The 21,641-nt window shown below is 46.1% G+C and overlaps 1 protein-coding gene across 3 annotated transcripts in view; it reads right to left on the bottom strand.

Moving 5' to 3' along the window:
- The window catches only part of DNAJB6 (DnaJ heat shock protein family (Hsp40) member B6), a 424,156-nt gene that overhangs the window by 192,071 nt on the left and 210,444 nt on the right, over positions 1-21,641 (bottom strand). For 2 of the 3 annotated variants that reach the window (XM_069211156.1, XM_069211157.1), the window contains exon 8: positions 1,569-1,639. In XM_069211156.1, the coding sequence (XP_069067257.1) occupies positions 1,569-1,639 (71 nt within the window). Of the gene's footprint in view, positions 1-904; positions 1,640-21,641 lie in introns of those variants that run through there. The other variant, XM_069211158.1, reaches the window with a different exon arrangement.

Raw genomic sequence — 21,641 nt, 5'->3', positions numbered from 1 at the left:
CATAAGGACGTAAATGCTGTACAATAGATTAATGACAAGAGCCCATGTACCAAAGGCACACCAGTGCAGGTGTGTGACTAACATGCGCTTCCTGCAGTGTTTAGTTTGAAGCCTGTAATTTACGCCAGGGGCATGATTCCGTAACAGACTGTCTAGTAATCTCTTGCTTCAAGAGAGAAAACCTTGGGAGCAAAATACTGATCTAAGTCAAAAGAGCCCAAAAGAAAGGAAGGGAAATTGGCCAGCAAGTGTGACATTTACATGCAGCTCTGTTACGGAATGTACGGGGCATTTTGAAGTCACTTAGATCAGCATAGCGCCACCTGCTAGTGCCTGGGAGCACTGCTGTTGAAATTTTCCTGCTCCAGTTTGAGATCTGGGAATATTCAAAAAGTGGCAATTTGTGGTTAAAAGTGTTCATTCAGAAGGCAAACGCATTTAATAGTTTGTAAATTGTGCTGGACATATATGTGACAAGCAAAGTAAGATGCATTAATGTGTGTGACAAGCAAAGAAAGATGTGCTACTGTGTGGTACTTCCACTAACCCTTTTTTCAACCTAATGTTCTTCAAGAATACCAAGGAGCTCTGTTCAAAGATTTTGTACAATAACAAATTTTATTGAAAAAAAAAAAAAAAACACAAAGTTTTTAAAGATGGTAAATTACTGCACATTCATCTGCGCACATTTAAATTATTTGTTTCAAAAGGGATACAATCCCTGTAGCATTTAGCACTGTAGGACTATGTACTTATATTTTAGGAGTTGCAGCACTAAATGCAAGGTCTAGGTAACGTTTTCCACAAACGGGAAAACGTTTGCAAAATGAGTTAAAGTTCTCAATGTAAGCTTGAAGAAAAACTGATAAAGATACCCAATTGGAGAATCACAGAGACAAAAAGCTTCAGATACTATGCATGAAAGAATGCACCAGAACATCAGCATTTATTAATTTCCAATTTCAAGCAAAAGATAGCAGTCCAGTTTGCTTTCATTTGTGTTCGCTTATGCTTGGTAACATTACAAAGTTCAACAATTGTCAAAACAATCGGCCAGCATTCATGCACAACTAGAAGGTATTCTGGAATGGATTAATTATTAACATTCACTGCCACAAGTATAAAAAGTGAGAATTAAAATTGCTGGAAATGTTAAATTTACATCAGATTTAGTAATACTGTGCTACGTGACATTTTAAACAAAACAGTAAAGCAAGAGTCATGCAAATGTTAGAGTAGATTTTGTACCAGCCTTACAAAAAACACGTTTCACCTACAATTTAATAAAAACAAAACGCGTACAAAATTTACAACAATATTAAGACAAAAATAAATGATGAATGTGGTCCCGACTCAGAACTGAAATGTCTATAACAAGTATAAGCTTCATTGAGCTTTTTATAAATACTTTGTAGAATAGGTACAGTTATGCTCAAAGTACAGTTCCTTTGACATCTTCAAAATACGATCCTGTTAATCCACAAATGGTGCTCGTTTTTATGTTAACATTTCTGTTAAATGCGTGCGTTGAACTTATTTGTTATCCAAGCGTAGCAGCTGCTCCTTACCATTTACTGTTAAGGACTTTAATTGTCCATCTTCTTCGACCTCCACTCTTTCTTGTCCATTCTCAATAATTCTTTAAAACAAAATCACTAGTCAGTAAGATAGGTAAACACTATTTATAAATGCACTGCTTAACAAAATACATTGACTAGCAAAAAAAAAAAAAAAAAAAATACAGTCTTTCGGATTTAATTAACATGTCTCCAGATTAAAACTAGTGTGTTTTGTTTTCTCACACAACCACCTCTGGAAAGGAATTAAGATTACCAACTGTTAAACATTTCAATGTCTAAAACAGAAATAAACTTATCAATGTATTACTAGGTCTGACTCAAAAGAAAATAAGTTACTTACCTGTAACTGTAGTTCTCTAGTATTGGAATCTTTCATAGATTCACATGCTTGAATTATTCCCCGTCGTCGAGATGGGAGTCCCGGTACAATTTTCACAAGTAATGTTAAGACATATTAAAGAGAAAAAAGGCCCTAGGCCTCTTCAATTTCATAGTCTATCAGAGTCCTTTTGTGAAAAGGACCAAACCTGAGCCTCCACCAATCAGGCGACAGCACCCTTCAGAACCTCCTGAGAGAAGCTCTAGAACCTCAGATTCTCCAAGCACAAGTGTGTATATTATGTTAAATATATAAAGAAAGGAAGAGGTGAAGTGAGCTTCTCCGGGGAGGCGGGTGGGTCGCATGTGAATCTATGAAAGATTCCACTACTGGAGAACTACAGTTACAGGTAAGTAACCTATTTTCTTACTCCAGTATTGGAACTTTCATAGATTCACATGCTTGAATCAGAGTAGAGAGCAATAACTATGCACATTGTAATATGACAACACCTCTAATAGAAAAAATATCTTGAACCTCAAAACCTTATTATCATCCTGCATATAATGATGAACTATAATTATACGCCTATATATATATATATATATATATATATATATATATATATATACACACACACACACACACACACCTACCTATATATCTCCATTACATACAGATATACCTGTGCAGATACATGATGAAATTCCAAGAAAAACAGTAAAAAGAAATTATTATAAGACACTAATGTAACTTGACCATTGTCGTCAAACCCGCTTACTTATGTGATTGTCATAACGTTCTTTTATCCTTATATACATTTCTGTTTTTCTCTCTCTCTTTTTTTTTTTTTTTAAATGTAAACAATGTGCATACCTGTTCTAGGATGGAGGGATGTAGGAGAAATGGCTCACCTTCACCTAAAGAGATTCCTGAGAACCACTTGGCCCACTGCTACCTCTCCCTGAGAAAGAGATTCCAAGCAGTAGTGCTTAGTGAAAGTATGACAGCTCTTCCATGTTGCTGCCCTACAAAGGTCTTGTAGTGCCACTCCGGCAAACAGTGCCGCTGACGATGAGACTTTCCTCGTAGAGTGAGCATGCACAGATGATTGCAAAGGTTTGCCCGCTGCTTGATGGCAAAAGCGAATGGCTGAGGCGATCCATCTGGAAATACTCTGCTTGGATAGTGGGTACCCCGTCCTAGGAGCACTGTACGCCACAAATAACAGAGTGTCGAAAAGATTTAGTCCTGTCCAAATAAAATTTAACACATCTTTTAACATCTAAGGAGTGTAATGCCCTCTCCGCCGGAGTAGATGGATGAGGGAAAAAAGACTTGAAGACTAAAGGTTTGTTTATGTGAAAGTCTGACGGAACCTTTGGAATACAATGCAGGTTAGTGCGCATTAACAGTCTATCGTGTTTAAGCTGCAGGAATGGCTCTTGGATGGACAGCGCTTGCACCTCGCTGACCCGCCTAGCTGATGTAAGGGCTACCAATAAGGCTACCTTCCACAACAAGAACTTGAGGGAAGCATGATGGCTCGGTTCAAATGGAAACATAGTATATTCCTGCAGAGTAGATAGTGGAGGGCTGCCTCTCTCCATAAGTTTTTTGAGGCCTGCCACATTCCAGGAAACAATTGCGAGGTCTTGACTACTGTTTTCGAAATGCTAGTCCCCCTGACCAGCAGGATGTTAGGAGTGACGTCTGTGGGGGATATGGCCTGAAATGAAAGGTACCAGTAATGTCCAAGTCGATGCAACCAGTTGACTGCCGATGCATGTTACCCTAAGAGTTAAGGGGGTGAATGGCTTGCATAGTGAGATCTGATACTGTTGTTGCTCCGGTCTGTGCCATGGAGGACTGACGCTACCTCCTTTCCCGTGTCGAAGGAATCCAAGGACATTTGGGCATTTCTCTATACAGGGCAGCTTAACTTCGATCTCTCAGTCTGCCAATTCCTTAAACACAGCAGTTTGATGCTGACCGAGGCCCACCAGGGTTGATTCATCATTGCTGTCTCCAAGCAAATTTTGAAATGTAACCCACTCCAAATCTTCAGATTGAAAATGAGCTATGTGTGTTTAAACAGCCGTAGGATGTTGCACCTGTTTAAGATGTTGTGTAAGCCTTGAGCGTGGTATCTGGGTGGTGAGCACAACCTCACATACTGAGAACTTTAAGTCTGCTACGGGCAGCTCTCCTCGATTTACTCTAGCCTTTTGGGTTGAATAAATAAGATCCAGGCCCGGTGAGGTGGACTTTAGACTATCTTTGTAGCAAGTTGTTGGTGCTGCAACAGTGAGTTCCCAGTGGTGTGGAGAAGATGAGGATGGTTGGGACGAATTAGCCTCTACTGTTAGCATGGGGGTCAGGGTGGACAGAACAGTGCTCATTTTGTGTACCTGAATTTGCAGGTTACTGGGCATTGTGCTTGGTTTATTTGGTATTTGAGAATAATCGGACTCGTAAGGACTTGCCTCATGGGAAGCGGATCTGATTACAGCTCTGGTTTCTGCTACTGAGTGACCCTGCTTAGACGTGGCAGTCTTCCTTCGCTTTTTATTACTTTTGTTCCCTTTTGGTCTCAGAAGAAAGGCTAGGAAAGCCTACTGCGTGGAAATCCTGTATGTTCCTTTGTGGGGAAGGAGATTTTGGAAGATACACTATCACCCGCTCTGTTAGAGAATTTGTTACCACCTAATTTTGAAGTGAAAATAGGGAATACCCCTGATATGTTGCGGGGAAAAAGTTTGTAGCTGCCTCATACTTCTTGCTTTCGCCTTTTTCTGCTGTTTCCTCAGCTTTTTCCAGACCCGCCTTGACATTGATGCCCATTGAGCAGCAGGGCTAGAGGATCTCTTTGTTGTTGTTGTTTCCTTGTTCTCGGCCTCTCTTGTGGGGCCAGTGTAGGGTTGACGGGCAGCTGCGTCGGACAATACTGCAGAAGTCATTGGGTCTTGGTGTAGCAAGAAGCTGTATGCTTGTTTGGGCTTAAGTTGGCATATTTCCCCTTTTCATTTTCTGGGCTGAAGTTGTGATGGCAGTTGGGGCCCGGGTCAGTCAAGTGGTAGTCCATGACTCAGAGCGTGGTGACGAGCAAGCCATGCATCTGAGTTTGTCTACTATAGCAGCACAGGAGCAGGAATACAGGTTGGAAGCCAATTTGCTGTGTATTCTCTATGATGAAGTCGATCTTGGTGTCTAAATTCACCTGGCGATGTGCTATCGACTGCAATAAGTCTACCTGAAGCTCCATTTCCGTGGACTGCCAAAACATCGCTTTGGTGTTTGTGTTTTGAGCGTCGTTAGTGACGGTAGACTGCAAATCTTCCTTACCATAGAAATCTTGCATTCCAAGGCAGAAATACCCGGTCTCCTCCAGGGTTCTAAACAGCTTAGGAGTTAGATCTAAAGTTCTCTCTATTTCAGTCTCGAGTATTAGTAAGAATGAGACGTCAATTACATCAACGTCAGTAAATTCAGAGACTTGACTGGCTAGGCTCAGGCAGAAATGGGCCTGAGGGCGTTGAAAGCCCCCTCAGTCCCTGCTGTGCATTGGCTGTGAATTTGCGCCACAACTACTAGCTCTCTCTCCACTTTGGTCCCAGGCTCTCCTGCAGGATTTTAGGGCTTTGTGGTGCATGATTTGGTGTGCTCCCATCCTCAGCTGTTAAAAGAGGAGTTGGTAGTCTGCCATTGCACTGTGATTTGCTTGAGAGTGCCCCTCAACCCAGGGCATGACCATGACCTTTGCTTTGTGCTGGATGACGGGTGATGGAGGCCGGCAGATTGTGCTGTCGAGTTCTGGCCTACCATTGTCTGAAATCGGTCAGTGCTCTTTAGAGGGATTGTAGTGGACCCAGTAGCTTCAGCCCCACGCCCAGACACAGGCCAAATAAATCGCATAATGGTTCCCCTGAGGGGAGCCTTCAGTGACAGTTTAGGGGGTGAGCACACCTAGGCTGTACTTCTAGTGTGCCTAGAGGTGGCTGGAGGCAGTGTGGCTATTCCTTCAGTAGCAGACTTTGTACGGATGGATGATTTTTCTTGGGTTCCATAGTGGAGGATACTTCTACAATGCAGACCTAGTATATGTTGAAAGAGCACTGCGGTTACAGTAGATGCCTCACCAGAGTGCTTAAGCAGAACAATCCACCAATAGTTACAAGTGAAGGAGGCCACCGTAGAACAAACAAGGGAGGCATGGGCGGGTGTGGAAGTGGGGAGCTGGAGTGAGGCGCAAGGCAGGAGAGAGGCACACATTAGACTCCCTGCAAGCCGCACCCAGCTCTAGCCGGGCCACTTCTGCAGGGCTCAGGGGCACACACTTGGCAATGGCTGACTACAGGCACTGCACTCCACACCCTTGAAGGCTCATAAGGCTCCCAGATACTTCAGTGGCTTGCTGCGGTCAGGGGTAGAGCCTTATGGGGGCACTTATAGGGGAGAGGCGACCACATTGATCTTCCCACACCACTCGACTGGTCCAGCCCTGGCAACCCACATGCCTCCACTTGGACCTACCCAAGACCCTTGCCCACCTCGCCTTAATCTGCCTCGCGGGCGCAATCAGGTCTTTCCCACTGCCCTCTGTCCACAGGCATCTGGCAGAGGCCAGGCTGCACAGCATCAGTGGGGGGACTCACCAAAGGCCCTCAGTGACCCACAGGGCTGCAAGTCTACTGCTGCAGTTTGTGGGCCTTCCGACAAGGCCCAGTGAGGCCGCCCTCACTGAACTCACTCACAGAGCTCTGGTTTCACTTTGGCTCCGCTTGCAAGTCGCGGCTGGTGTTGACCACCTCTGGTCACCCGGTTGCTAGTGTAGTGCCTAGAGTCATGCAATTCAAGAGGCTTAATACAGAGGAGACAGCCCTGCCAAGTACCAACGTCAGGGGTGAGACTAACACATTTTAGTTACCCATTATGATTTACCAAGCTTCCACATTATTATGTGAAATATTGTCATGCGTCAAACATGTTTTACTAAATGATGTCCACATAAATTGGTCCACCCTGCCTCATAATTTGGTCTTTTCCTGCCACATAATTCAAGTGGCCTTGCATATGACCAAAGCACTTATATTCACCTTCTTCCTCTAACTGCAGCCAAAAAGGAAAATGGTGCCATTTAGCATCCTAATTTAAATCTGCCAGGTTAATTCCAATAGAATATCACTTTTACCACCCCACCATCAGAGTTGCTGGCTGGCTAACCCAATTCTCCCCCCAAAAGGCACAATTTTTTGGGATCCCACTAACCTAGTGTGTGGTCCCATGCATGATCCAGAGATAAAGAGTAGGTTGTGGTGTACATTTTGAAGGTGGTCCCATTGTCCTAGGACCACCACAGGCTAAGTTATGAGCAAAAATGCTCATTAAAAGAATGCCCTGTTAGGCATTATGTGACGACCGACTGCAGCGAATAATATAGTATGTTAACTATAATGCTGCAATGCTCAGGACACCACAATAAAATTATAATTGATAAGAAACATGGTTATGTAGCCATATAGTTAGCCCATAGAGGGCATACCTACATGAAAACAGAATGGCAGAAAGTAGTACAATGCGTTAAGCATATATTCAGTCCGAAGAGAGCATGGTGCATTACATATTTTCAGGACTAGCAGGTCTACTATAATACTAAGCCCCTTAAAAACTTAAACTACTTCCAGCTGTAAAACAAATGTTCGAGCTGTAAGAGAGCTTAAAAGGGGAATGAATGGTGGAAGGGAGTTCTTATTTTGGGGTCCTCACAAACCTAGTATGGGGAGCCAGAGATGACCCAAACAGAACAAGTGTGTCGTAATGAGCGTTTTGGTGGTGGTCCTATTGTCCTAGGACCACCACAGGCTGAGTATGGGCCAAAATGTTATGAAGGATGTTTGCAAAGCATTATGGGTAGAGTTTTCCAGAGTGCAGTGAGTATTGTAGTATTGGCTCTTCCACTGTTGCCAGGAGAGCTGCTTTCGCTTTCAAAATTCAGTTGAAAATGGGAAGGGACCCTTTTCTGTGAGCCCCATTAGGTCCCGAGGACCCCATCCTCCAGGCTCTGAATGGATTAAAAAGGGGGGGACCCACTCCCCCCTCAACTCTTATAAAGCCCAGAGTACCCCATCCTCTGCGGCCAAGATCAAAAAAGGAGGCAGGGGGCCTATGCACACCCCACTCCTGACATTTTCAGCCTCTGCCTCAGGGTATCAGCAAGGCATATGAGACGGCTCCCTGGGTCTTTGTTCACTCCAAGGATTTTTTTTTTTCTTATTTTTTTGTACAACTCAGGATAGAGTTCCTAGTCCTAAAATGGCTTACGCCACATCTTTCTTGATGTGCTGTCAACCAATCAGATCTCTCCAAGATGTCTGTCAGGTGCCTGTATCCTACCCGGCATGAAATCTACACATTTTTTTTTTTTAAGCATCAGTTACTCAACACTTACTGAACGGATTTTCACCAAATCACAAAAATCACTTTTTCTGGACGAAGAACTAGCTTCTTTTCCAAATTTGGTATAAAAGCGTTCAGAAGTATGGCTTGTAGCTATGTCTAAAGTTTCTATGAAAAATGAATGGGGAAAACCCGTTTTGGGACTCCCCATTTTTCTCAGCACTTGCTTGACGAATCACCCTGAAACTTTTCAAACGGATCAGCCAAAAACCTTTCAAGCACAAACTAGTCAATAAGTAAAACATTTTTGGAAAGTTTTGTGGAGATTCGTCAAACGGCACCAAAGTTAATAGGCCTTTTTCATGGACGTGCTTAATGGCATCAGTTTTCCAGCAGCAGGACTCCATTTCCCAGTACCCCAGTCAGGAGGCTGGAGATGCTGAAATAGGCAGGAGGCATACTGCACTGCAGGGCAAGCCAAGACCGGGCCAGTCTGTGCCAATCAGCAGCCAGAAGAGGCTGGGCCACCTCTTGGACATTTGGCAAAGCAGGGTGAGTGACACCTCCAACTATCCCTACCCTGCTAAAGTGAAAGGGGGTTTGTTTTTCTCTCCGAAAGCCATCACAGATCAGCACATAAGAGGACTTCTGGCACACGCAAGGCGGTGCTAGGTAGGTCAGAAGAATGGGCAGGAAAAGGACTCTGCAGAACAGTGATCAAGCAGTAGGGGGTAGTGAGCCACTAAACACAAAATTAGACTCCTTTCTAGCCAGTGCAGTTGGAGTAGTATCAAAGGAGATAGTTTTGGCAGAAAGACAACTTTCGATGGAAATGAGTGACTGACCACGAGCATCAGCCCATGCATAAGTTTATGAGATTTCTGACAATGAAGACTGTCTGCAAGTGGTGTCCCAGGTAGACTTGTCTAAGCCCTCCTTGGCTGTAGTTGAAAATAGTGGTGTGGAGTTTCTTCTAATAAACGGAAAGGGGATATTTTCTGAACCCTCCCCCCTTTGCTGTAGTAACCATCCAAATAAGAAGAAAAGGCCTTAAAAATAAAAATTAGGGGGGGGGGGGGGGGGGGGGGGGGGGGGGAGCTAAAGCGGCACTCTCCAAAATTTTTTGCTACTCTGGCATCCAGGAGGGTCTCTGTACCGGCCAGAGTGAAGTCTCTGGGTTTGAAAATCTACTGGAGAAATTTAAGCAGCTGATTGAGGCTTGTTGGATGCCTGTAAAGGAAAAATTGCAGGCCTTGGAATCTGCAGTTTCTTTGCTGCATTCTATGGTGGAGCCCTGTTCAGCCCCTGGGTGTGGGTCTTTGGATCTTGAATGTCACGGTCCCACCCTGGTGAAGGGAGTCCTGTCAGGGTCATCTCAGTATCTCAGGAAGGGGCTGTAGGAAAGTACCATCTAGCCTGGAATGTTACCCCCATATTTAATTGTATATATGTTGTTTTAGTCTATGTGTCACTGGGACCCTGCTAGGCAGGGCCCCAGTGCTCATAATTATGTGCCCTGTATGTGTTCCCTGTGTGATGCCTAACTGTCTCACTGAGGCTCTGCTAACCAGAACTTCAGTGGTTATGCTCTCTCTGCTTTGTCACTAACAGACTAGTGACTAAATTTACCAATTCACATTGGCATACTGGTACACCCATATAATTCCCTTGTATATGGTACTGAGGTACCCAGGGTATTGGGGTTCCAGGAGATCCCTATGGGCTGCAGCATTTCTTTTGCCACCCATAGGGAGTCCTGACAATTCTTACACAGGCCTGCCACTTCCACGTTATTTCACAGCCATTTACCACTGCACATAAGTAGCTTACAAGTCACCTATATGTCTAAGCTTCACCTGGTGAAGGTTGGGTGCAAAGTTACTTAGTGTGTGGGCACCCTGGCACTAGCCAAGGGGCCCCCACATCGTTCAGGGCAAATTCCCCGGACTTTGTGAGTGAGGGGGCACCATTACACACGTGCACTATACATAGTGTATAGCGTCACAATACAATGGTAACTCCAAACATGGCCATGTAACATGTCTAAGATCATGGAATTGTCACCCCAATAACATTCTGGTATTGGGGGGACAATTCCATGATCCCCCGGGTCTCTAGCACAGATTCCGGGTACTGCCAAACTGCCTTTCCGGGGTCTCCACTGCAGCTGCTGCCAAACCCTCAGACAGGTTTCTGCCCTCCTGGGGTCCAGGCAGCCCTGGCCTAGGAAGGCAGAACAAAGGATTTCCTCTGAGAGAAATAGGTGTGCAGGACTGGGGGGGGGGGGGTTAGCCTCCCCCAGCCTCTGGAAATGCTTTGAGGTGCCCAGAGCTCCTCCAGTGTGTCCCAGACCTCTGCCATCTTGGAAACAGAGGTGTTGGGGGCACACTGGACTGCTCTGAGTGGCCAGTGCCAGCAGGTGACGTCAGAGGCTCCTTCTGATAGGCTTTTACCTCTCTTGGTAACCAATCCTCCTTCCTTGGTAGCCAAACCTCCTTTTCAGGCTATTTAGGGTCTCTGCTTTGGGGAATTCTTTAGATAACGAATGCAAGAGCTCACCAGAGTTCCTCTGCATCTCCCTCTTCGCCTTCTACCAAGGATCGACCGCTGACTGCTCCAGGACACCTACAAAACCGCAACAAAGTAGCAAGACGACTACCAGCAACATTGTAGCGCCTCATCCTGCTGGCTTTCCCGACTGTTTCCTGGTGGTGCATGCTCTGGGGGTAGCCTGCCTTCACCCTGCACCAGAAGCTCCAAAGAAATCTTCTGTGGGATGACGGAATCTGCCCCCTGCTAACCCAGGCACCAAAAGACTATCACCGGTCCTTTGGGTCCCCTCCCATCCTGACGAGTGTGGTCCCTGGAACACAGCACTCTGTCCAAGTGACTCCCACAGTCCAGTGACTCTTCAGTCCAAGTTTGGTGGAGGTAAGTCCTTGCCTCCCCACACCAGACTGCAAAGCTGTGTACTGCGTGAATTGCGGCTGCTCCGGCTCCTGTGCACTCTTCCTGGATTTCCTTTGTGCACAGCCTAGCCTGGGTCCCCAGCACTCCGCTCTGCAGTGCACAACCCTCTGAGTTGTCCTCCGACGTCGTGGGACCCTTTTTTGTAATTTCACGTGGACTCCGGTTCACTCTCCTAAGTGCCTGTTGGGGTACTTCTGCGGGTACTGCCTGCTTCTGTGAGGGCTCTCCGAGTTGCTGAGTGCCCCCTCTGTCTCCTCCTCCAAAAGGCGACATCCTGGACCTTCCTGGTCCTCACTAGCACCCAAGAGCCTCTACAGCGACCCTTGCAGCTAGCAAGGCTTGTTTGTGGTATTTCTGTGTGGGAACACCTCTGCAAGCTTCATCGCGACGTGAGACATTTGCCTTCCAAAGGAGAAGTTCCTAGTCCTCTTCTTTCTTGCAGAACTCCAAGCTTCTTTTTTTATTCGGAGGCAGCTTCCTTGCACCTTCATCTGGGATTTCCTGGGCTCCTGCCCCCTCGGACACTGTCGCGTCTATTGGACTTGGTCCCTTTGCCTTGCATCTCCTCAGGTCCGGACATCCGTTGTCAGTGTACTGCTGGTGTTTGTTGTTCTTGCAGAATCCCCCTATCACGACTATTGTGCTCTTTTGGGGTTAGTAGGTGTACTTTGGGGTGGGGTATTTTTCTAACCCTCACTGTTTTCTTACAGTCCAAGCGACCCTCTACAGGCTCACATAGGTCTGGGGTCCATTCGTGGTTCACATTCCACTTTTGGAGTATATGGTTTGTGTTGCCCCTACACCTATCTACTCCTATTGCAACCTACTCTGATTCTACACTGTTTGCATTACTTTTCTTGCTATTACTTACCTAATTTTGGTTTGTGTACATATAACTTGTGTATAGTACTTACCTTCTTACTGAGGGTACTCACTGAGATACTTTTGGCATATTGTCATAAAAATAAAGTACCTTTATTTTTTAGTAACTCTGTGTATTGTGTTTTCTTATGATATTGTGCATATGATATAAGTGGTATATTAGGAGCTTTGCATGTCTCCTAGTTCAGCCTAAGCTGCTTTGCCATAGCTACCTTCTATCAGTCTAAGCTGCTAGAAACACCTCTTCGCCACTAATAAGGGATAACTGGACCTGGCACAAGGTGTAAGTACCTCTGGTGCCCACTACAAGCCAGGCCAGCCTCCTCCAGGGGCTATTCATCAGACTCCACATCATCCTTATTCTAACACAGGCACCCCCCCATCCCCTGATAAGCAGATGATTGTGGCCCCTTTTAGTTCATTCAGCATGGCAGGGGAACTGGTGGAAATGGAATTTGGCAGAGATCTTCGAGCAGGAATGGAGGGAAAGCAGTGCTGGTACAAGAGCGGAGGAGGAATCAAAATCTGTACTTATGTAATGGTCCCCCATTCGCCCGTTAAGAGCTTCTACCAGACTGTGCCCTTTATGTGGTAATCCTTACTAATGTACCACTGTTAGCTCTAGGCATAAGTGAATCCACTGAACAGCTGAGGAATAAGACAGGACATTGGTTGAGCAAAAATTGTGACTTTAACTGCAATGATTTAGTGGACATTTTGTTTGTCAAACAGACTGGGTGGGTGACCCCCTGGAAAAAGAAGGGAAAGGGGATTGTATCATAGTAAACTGCAGATACCCAGGTTTGGCCAACCATTTGCTCCCATCATGTTACGATGACCCCCAGGCTCGCGAGAAGATTGGCTTGGCTTCTTTTATAGGCACACCCGGCCTTCAGATGGTCTTTAAGTGGCAGCAGGCCCTCCTGCGCCCGGGAAAACCCCCTGACAAAGTTTGAAAAATAGATTCACTGCACTCTCAGATCTGGCGGTAAATGACTGCCAGGACGGGTGAACTTGTCCAGACAGGAGGAAAATGACAGGGTGGTTCCCTTGGGGTCCTCCATTATAAACTCAGGTCTAGGTGGGCTGGGAGAGGCGTCCCCCATGTCTCTGCTAATTTCTTGGAATGTGACAGGGTATGATGCTAAGCTGCAAGATATGCAATGGGTAGGATTTATCTCAGGCTTTGATTTTATCCGACTTCAAGAGACTTGGTCAGAACAGGCTGAGGAATGTGATGGATTTCAAAGATTTGCCGTTCCGGCAGAATGGGCACCTGGTCACCGCTGTAAGATGGGCCTAGATAACTTGGTCCGCATCTCCAAGATCTATAGAACGAATCAGATTAAATGAAGCCATCGGGGAATCCTCACCATCTGGGTGGTGTTTCCAAATAAGTAGAATGTACTCCTGGTAAACTATGGGATTCTGGATGCCACGTTATGGCCCTTTTTTTGCTCTGCAGGAAAGGTTGGAGTCCTGCTGTATAGAATTACATGTGATTGTAACTGGAAATTTTAATGCAAAGATAGGGGGCTATCACACTGCTGAGAATCCCTTTCAGCAGGATCATAGTGTGTATGTAGACGAGTGATTACAGGATGCAGGGGTAGAAACCTTATTAAGGGTCTGCAGAGTCTGGGGTTGTTAAACATCTTTGACCTGGAAATTGCTTCTGACAAACATGCCCCAACCTTTGTGGGTAGAGGGGTCGGGTCCACAATTGATTAAATTTGTGTCCACCAGAGTGAGAAATTTGGTCTGGCATGGGGAGGTGGAAAGGCAGAACTTGAGTGATCACAATCCCCTTATGGTGTCCCTAAATTTGCCATGCAACAAGTCTTTATCGTATAACATGTTTTGGGCCTGTTTGCTTAAGAAGAAAAGATCAGGGTCGAAGAATTTGTTCCTGGGGGGGGGGGGGGGGGGGGGGGGGGGGGGAGCTAAAGCGGCACTCTCCAAAATTTTTTGCTACTCTGGCATCCAGGAGGGTCTCTGTACCGGCCAGAGTGAAGTCTCTGGGTTTGAAAATCTACTGGAGAAATTTAAGCAGCTGATTGAGGCTTGTTGGATGCCTGTAAAGGAAAAATTGCAGGCCTTGGAATCTGCAGTTTCTTTGCTGCATTCTATGGTGGAGCCCTGTTCAGCCCCTGGGTGTGGGTCTTTGGATCTTGAATGTCACGGTCCCACCCTGGTGAAGGGAGTCCTGTCAGGGTCATCTCAGTATCTCAGGAAGGGGCTGTAGGAAAGTACCATCTAGCCTGGAATGTTACCCCCATATTTAATTGTATATATGTTGTTTTAGTCTATGTGTCACTGGGACCCTGCTAGGCAGGGCCCCAGTGCTCATAATTATGTGCCCTGTATGTGTTCCCTGTGTGATGCCTAACTGTCTCACTGAGGCTCTGCTAACCAGAACTTCAGTGGTTATGCTCTCTCTGCTTTGTCACTAACAGACTAGTGACTAAATTTACCAATTCACATTGGCATACTGGTACACCCATATAATTCCCTTGTATATGGTACTGAGGTACCCAGGGTATTGGGGTTCCAGGAGATCCCTATGGGCTGCAGCATTTCTTTTGCCACCCATAGGGAGTCCTGACAATTCTTACACAGGCCTGCCACTTCCACGTTATTTCACAGCCATTTACCACTGCACATAAGTAGCTTACAAGTCACCTATATGTCTAAGCTTCACCTGGTGAAGGTTGGGTGCAAAGTTACTTAGTGTGTGGGCACCCTGGCACTAGCCAAGGGGCCCCCACATCGTTCAGGGCAAATTCCCCGGACTTTGTGAGTGAGGGGGCACCATTACACACGTGCACTATACATAGTGTATAGCGTCACAATACAATGGTAACTCCAAACATGGCCATGTAACATGTCTAAGATCATGGAATTGTCACCCCAATAACATTCTGGTATTGGGGGGACAATTCCATGATCCCCCGGGTCTCTAGCACAGATTCCGGGTACTGCCAAACTGCCTTTCCGGGGTCTCCACTGCAGCTGCTGCCAAACCCTCAGACAGGTTTCTGCCCTCCTGGGGTCCAGGCAGCCCTGGCCTAGGAAGGCAGAACAAAGGATTTCCTCTGAGAGAAATAGGTGTGCAGGACTGGGGGGGGGGGGGGGGGGGGTTAGCCTCCCCCAGCCTCTGGAAATGCTTTGAGGTGCCCAGAGCTCCTCCAGTGTGTCCCAGACCTCTGCCATCTTGGAAACAGAGGTGTTGGGGGCACACTGGACTGCTCTGAGTGGCCAGTGCCAGCAGGTGACGTCAGAGGCTCCTTCTGATAGGCTTTTACCTCTCTTGGTAACCAATCCTCCTTCCTTGGTAGCCAAACCTCCTTTTCAGGCTATTTAGGGTCTCTGCTTTGGGGAATTCTTTAGATAACGAATGCAAGAGCTCACCAGAGTTCCTCTGCATCTCCCTCTTCGCCTTCTACCAAGGATCGACCGCTGACTGCTCCAGGACACCTACAAAACCGCAACAAAGTAGCAAGACGACTACCAGCAACATTGTAGCGCCTCATCCTGCTGGCTTTCCCGACTGTTTCCTGGTGGTGCATGCTCTGGGGGTAGCCTGCCTTCACCCTGCACCAGAAGCTCCAAAGAAATCTTCTGTGGGATGACGGAATCTGCCCCCTGCTAACCCAGGCACCAAAAGACTATCACCGGTCCTTTGGGTCCCCTCCCATCCTGACGAGTGTGGTCCCTGGAACACAGCACTCTGTCCAAGTGACTCCCACAGTCCAGTGACTCTTCAGTCCAAGTTTGGTGGAGGTAAGTCCTTGCCTCCCCACACCAGACTGCAAAGCTGTGTACTGCGTGAATTGCGGCTGCTCCGGCTCCTGTGCACTCTTCCTGGATTTCCTTTGTGCACAGCCTAGCCTGGGTCCCCAGCACTCCGCTCTGCAGTGCACAACCCTCTGAGTTGTCCTCCGACGTCGTGGGACCCTTTTTTGTAATTTCACGTGGACTCCGGTTCACTCTCCTAAGTGCCTGTTGGGGTACTTCTGCGGGTACTGCCTGCTTCTGTGAGGGCTCTCCGAGTTGCTGAGTGCCCCCTCTGTCTCCTCCTCCAAAAGGCGACATCCTGGACCTTCCTGGTCCTCACTAGCACCCAAGAGCCTCTACAGCGACCCTTGCAGCTAGCAAGGCTTGTTTGTGGTATTTCTGTGTGGGAACACCTCTGCAAGCTTCATCGCGACGTGAGACATTTGCCTTCCAAAGGAGAAGTTCCTAGTCCTCTTCTTTCTTGCAGAACTCCAAGCTTCTTTTTTTATTCGGAGGCAGCTTCCTTGCACCTTCATCTGGGATTTCCTGGGCTCCTGCCCCCCCGGACACTGTCGCGTCTATTGGACTTGGTCCCTTTGCCTTGCATCTCCTCAGGTCCGGACATCCGTTGTCAGTGTACTGCTGGTGTTTGTTGTTCTTGCAGAATCCCCCTATCACGACTATTGTGCTCTTTTGGGGTTAGTAGGTGTACTTTGGGGTGGGGTATTTTTCTAACCCTCACTGTTTTCTTACAGTCCAAGCGACCCTCTACAGGCTCACATAGGTCTGGGGTCCATTCGTGGTTCACATTCCACTTTTGGAGTATATGGTTTGTGTTGCCCCTACACCTATCTACTCCTATTGCAACCTACTCTGATTCTACACTGTTTGCATTACTTTTCTTGCTATTACTTACCTAATTTTGGTTTGTGTACATATAACTTGTGTATAGTACTTACCTTCTTACTGAGGGTACTCACTGAGATACTTTTGGCATATTGTCATAAAAATAAAGTACCTTTATTTTTTAGTAACTCTGTGTATTGTGTTTTCTTATGATATTGTGCATATGATATAAGTGGTATATTAGGAGCTTTGCATGTCTCCTAGTTCAGCCTAAGCTGCTTTGCCATAGCTACCTTCTATCAGTCTAAGCTGCTAGAAACACCTCTTCGCCACTAATAAGGGATAACTGGACCTGGCACAAGGTGTAAGTACCTCTGGTGCCCACTACAAGCCAGGCCAGCCTCCTCCAGGGGCTATTCATCAGACTCCACATCATCCTTATTCTAACACAGGCACCCCCCCATCCCCTGATAAGCAGATGATTGTGGCCCCTTTTAGTTCATTCAGCATGGCAGGGGAACTGGTGGAAATGGAATTTGGCAGAGATCTTCGAGCAGGAATGGAGGGAAAGCAGTGCTGGTACAAGAGCGGAGGAGGAATCAAAATCTGTACTTATGTAATGGTCCCCCATTCGCCCGTTAAGAGCTTCTACCAGACTGTGCCCTTTATGTGGTAATCCTTACTAATGTACCACTGTTAGCTCTAGGCATAAGTGAATCCACTGAACAGCTGAGGAATAAGACAGGACATTGGTTGAGCAAAAATTGTGACTTTAACTGCAATGATTTAGTGGACATTTTGTTTGTCAAACAGACTGGGTGGGTGACCCCCTGGAAAAAGAAGGGAAAGGGGATTGTATCATAGTAAACTGCAGATACCCAGGTTTGGCCAACCATTTGCTCCCATCATGTTACGATGACCCCCAGGCTCGCGAGAAGATTGGCTTGGCTTCTTTTATAGGCACACCCGGCCTTCAGATGGTCTTTAAGTGGCAGCAGGCCCTCCTGCGCCCGGGAAAACCCCCTGACAAAGTTTGAAAAATAGATTCACTGCACTCTCAGATCTGGCGGTAAATGACTGCCAGGACGGGTGAACTTGTCCAGACAGGAGGAAAATGACAGGGTGGTTCCCTTGGGGTCCTCCATTATAAACTCAGGTCTAGGTGGGCTGGGAGAGGCGTCCCCCATGTCTCTGCTAATTTCTTGGAATGTGACAGGGTATGATGCTAAGCTGCAAGATATGCAATGGGTAGGATTTATCTCAGGCTTTGATTTTATCCGACTTCAAGAGACTTGGTCAGAACAGGCTGAGGAATGTGATGGATTTCAAAGATTTGCCGTTCCGGCAGAATGGGCACCTGGTCACCGCTGTAAGATGGGCCTAGATAACTTGGTCCGCATCTCCAAGATCTATAGAACGAATCAGATTAAATGAAGCCATCGGGGAATCCTCACCATCTGGGTGGTGTTTCCAAATAAGTAGAATGTACTCCTGGTAAACTATGGGATTCTGGATGCCACGTTATGGCCCTTTTTTTGCTCTGCAGGAAAGGTTGGAGTCCTGCTGTATAGAATTACATGTGATTGTAACTGGAAATTTTAATGCAAAGATAGGGGGCTATCACACTGCTGAGAATCCCTTTCAGCAGGATCATAGTGTGTATGTAGACGAGTGATTACAGGATGCAGGGGTAGAAACCTTATTAAGGGTCTGCAGAGTCTGGGGTTGTTAAACATCTTTGACCTGGAAATTGCTTCTGACAAACATGCCCCAACCTTTGTGGGTAGAGGGGTCGGGTCCACAATTGATTAAATTTGTGTCCACCAGAGTGAGAAATTTGGTCTGGCATGGGGAGGTGGAAAGGCAGAACTTGAGTGATCACAATCCCCTTATGGTGTCCCTAAATTTGCCATGCAACAAGTCTTTATCGTATAACATGTTTTGGGCCTGTTTGCTTAAGAAGAAAAGATCAGGGTCGAAGAATTTGTTGGCGGCAGGCAAACATCCCACAGGTAGTGGAGAGGGTGGTGAACCAAAATCTAAACCTGATAGTAAGGATTGGCTTGGCTGAATCATCCGTGAATCCCCGTCACCGGGGGAGGTGATTGATTCAGCAAATAAAATAAATGGTTCCATTAAAGCTATCTTGACCAAGAATGGAGAGGCCACTCCTAAGATCAGGGTGGATGGTTCAATAAACCCTGTCACGAGACAAGGAAAACTCTGACGAGAGCACTGAAGATGCAGCCTAGATATTAGATTTATATGAGTAACGTGAGGGCACATCTCTTGCTTGCTCTAGAAGAAAGAAAATGGCAGCTCAAGAATTTGGAGTTTGCATTGCGCACCAAAAACTCAATTTGTTTCTGGAAGATAGTAAATAGGGGTACCCTTGATACTGGCACATCAGAGGCGGCAGGCTGTAATATTCCTCCTGATGAGTGGGTGAGTCATTTTTGTAGTGTCTTCTCGGGAGTGATCCAGGCTGAGGAAATGGATGATTTGATTGGCTCTACCCCAAATAAGTCCATCAGATTTACGCTGTAGGTGGTGGTGACGGCTCTGCAGGATAGCCAGAGTCACAAAGCGCCTGGATTCTGATGCAAATCCCATGGACCTGTACAAGACCAATTCACAGTTGTGGGCACCTATAATTCTTAATGTCTTAAACGCGGCAATGAGTGTAGGAATCCTTTCCTCCTGGAAACCTGCTTGCATTATTCCTGTGTTTGAAAAGGAAAACTGCAGCGATCCCAAATCCTATCGCCCAATTTAACTTCTAGACTCATCAATGAAAATCTTGGGTCGTATTGAGTTACGGCGCATTGAGGAGTGGGTGAGACCATGATTTAACAAGTAAGGTGCAGTATGGTTTTAGGGAAGGGTTGGCGACTCAGGAACAGTGTTAGAACTTGCTTATGTTGACTGGTAAATACACGCAGGTGAACAGGGATACTCTATCTTGCCTTCATGGACCTTAGGAGTGCTTTTGACAAAGTAAGTCGTAGTAAATTCTGGGGACGCCTAGCCATGATGGGTATGGAGACCCAAATCATGGAGCTGCTGCAATACTTACACTCTGGAACTACAGAGTCTGAGATATGGGACCCATGGGGAATGCACAGAATCTCTTAATTTCAGAGGTGTGAGACGGGGTGTATCCTGGCCCCCACCCTGTCCATTTTATACACAAATGGTTTGCACAACTTTTTGGTTGATAGATGCAAGGATGTCCTTAAAATAAATGGAGAGTGTGCCGACCCTGATTTATGCGGATGACGCAGTGCTATTGGCCCGTACTATGAATGGTCTCCGTGTGGCTGTCAATGCTATGTTGACTTAATGTCGGAGTTAGATTTAAAGGTCAACATCCACAAAACACACTTCATGGTATGCAGAAAACTGATGAGCAAAGTAGTGGCCTTGGTGATTAACAGTCAAAACATTAGCCGTGTGCATGAGTTTCCCTATCTAGGACTGGCTTTTGAGGACAAAGGGTCCTGGAAGCCCTGCATGGCGAGGCGATGTTCATGATTTAATGCCACTGTAGGGAATACCTTTGATTTCGCAACAAGAGTTAGGAACAAGACTATAGTACCTCTGCTTGAGGTATACAGGAGCAAGTGCCTCCTGGTTCTTATATATGGGGCCCCACTCTGGGGTTATTGGGTAGTGTGGCTCCCCAGATAGAGGAAAACCTCTTCTGCAGAAGGTTACTGGGTCTGGGACAAAACACGTCTGGGTTTTGCCTACACGAGGAATTGGGCTTGGGAGTTTGTGGGTGATGGCATTAAGATTGCACCCCTTCTACTGTGGATCTCCATGCGGTCTAGTGACTGTGCCTCCCTAAATAGGGAGGTGATCCATGACTGTCTAGCTTGTGACCAAGGCTTGGATATTCCTTGGTTGGCATATATCAAAGAGGCCGCCACGTTTCTTGGTGTCCAGAAATGATTTACATCGCCCAATGTTTAACACGTACTGAAACCGTGGGTGAAGGAGAACTTTTTAAAAATTTTGAGAACTAATAGGGAGGCAGAGAAATTAATGAAACCAACTGTGTGGGATTTTTTTCATGCTGAAGTTGCAGGTGGGTCCTGAGGTGTTCCTTTGGGCAGTACAAAATGTGTGGGAGAGGACACTTATCACTCGCTTCCGATTAGGTGTAATCAGAAGTATGTTGTGCTTCCCGCTCGGCCAGCATAATCCGAACTCTTTACTAATTTGCCCGTGTGATGGGGTGCCTTCAGTCATTAGTTAATTTTTACCCTGTTTAGTCATTTTTATGCACTTTTTAGATGCAGGTTTTTACTCCCCCTATTGAAGAAGAAGGGTTTTGTGCAATATCGCCCAGCTTATTTGTGGCTACGTATGGTCCCGGATGCGTTGGAGTGTCAGGGGTTGGTTCTTGAAAGGGGCCATATGTTGGCAGAATAGTGTACATTTGTAAATTCATCTAATATTTAATCTTTCGTAATAAGGCTGTAAATGGATTTGGGATTTTTATGACTTTAAATTATTTTTTTCCTTTAAGTTTCAGGTTTGTAATTTTGATGTATTTAGGTGATTTATGGTTGTATTTTTTATATAGCCGAATAAAGAAAGAAAAACTATGAAAACGTGACTCTAATTATAACTAGCCAGTGGCGACCACCATTGGGGGTGGGCGCATGTGTGTAATATGAAATTAGTTACTTACCTGTAACTGTGGTTATCCAGTACTGGTATCTTTTGTAGATTCACATGCTTGAATGTCTCTCGTCGTTGACGTGGGAGTCTCACGGTATCCTAAAAAGCAGTCGACAGCAATAACCAAACTGACCACAGAGTTTGCAATGCAAAACCGGCCCAAATTTGACAGACTGTCCAAA

This window comes from Pleurodeles waltl, chromosome 10, assembly GCF_031143425.1.
Source record: "Pleurodeles waltl isolate 20211129_DDA chromosome 10, aPleWal1.hap1.20221129, whole genome shotgun sequence".
Lineage (NCBI taxonomy): Eukaryota > Metazoa > Chordata > Amphibia > Caudata > Salamandridae > Pleurodeles > Pleurodeles waltl.
Note: the sequence above shows the minus strand (reverse complement) of the source record. Positions and strands in the feature narration are given on the sequence as shown.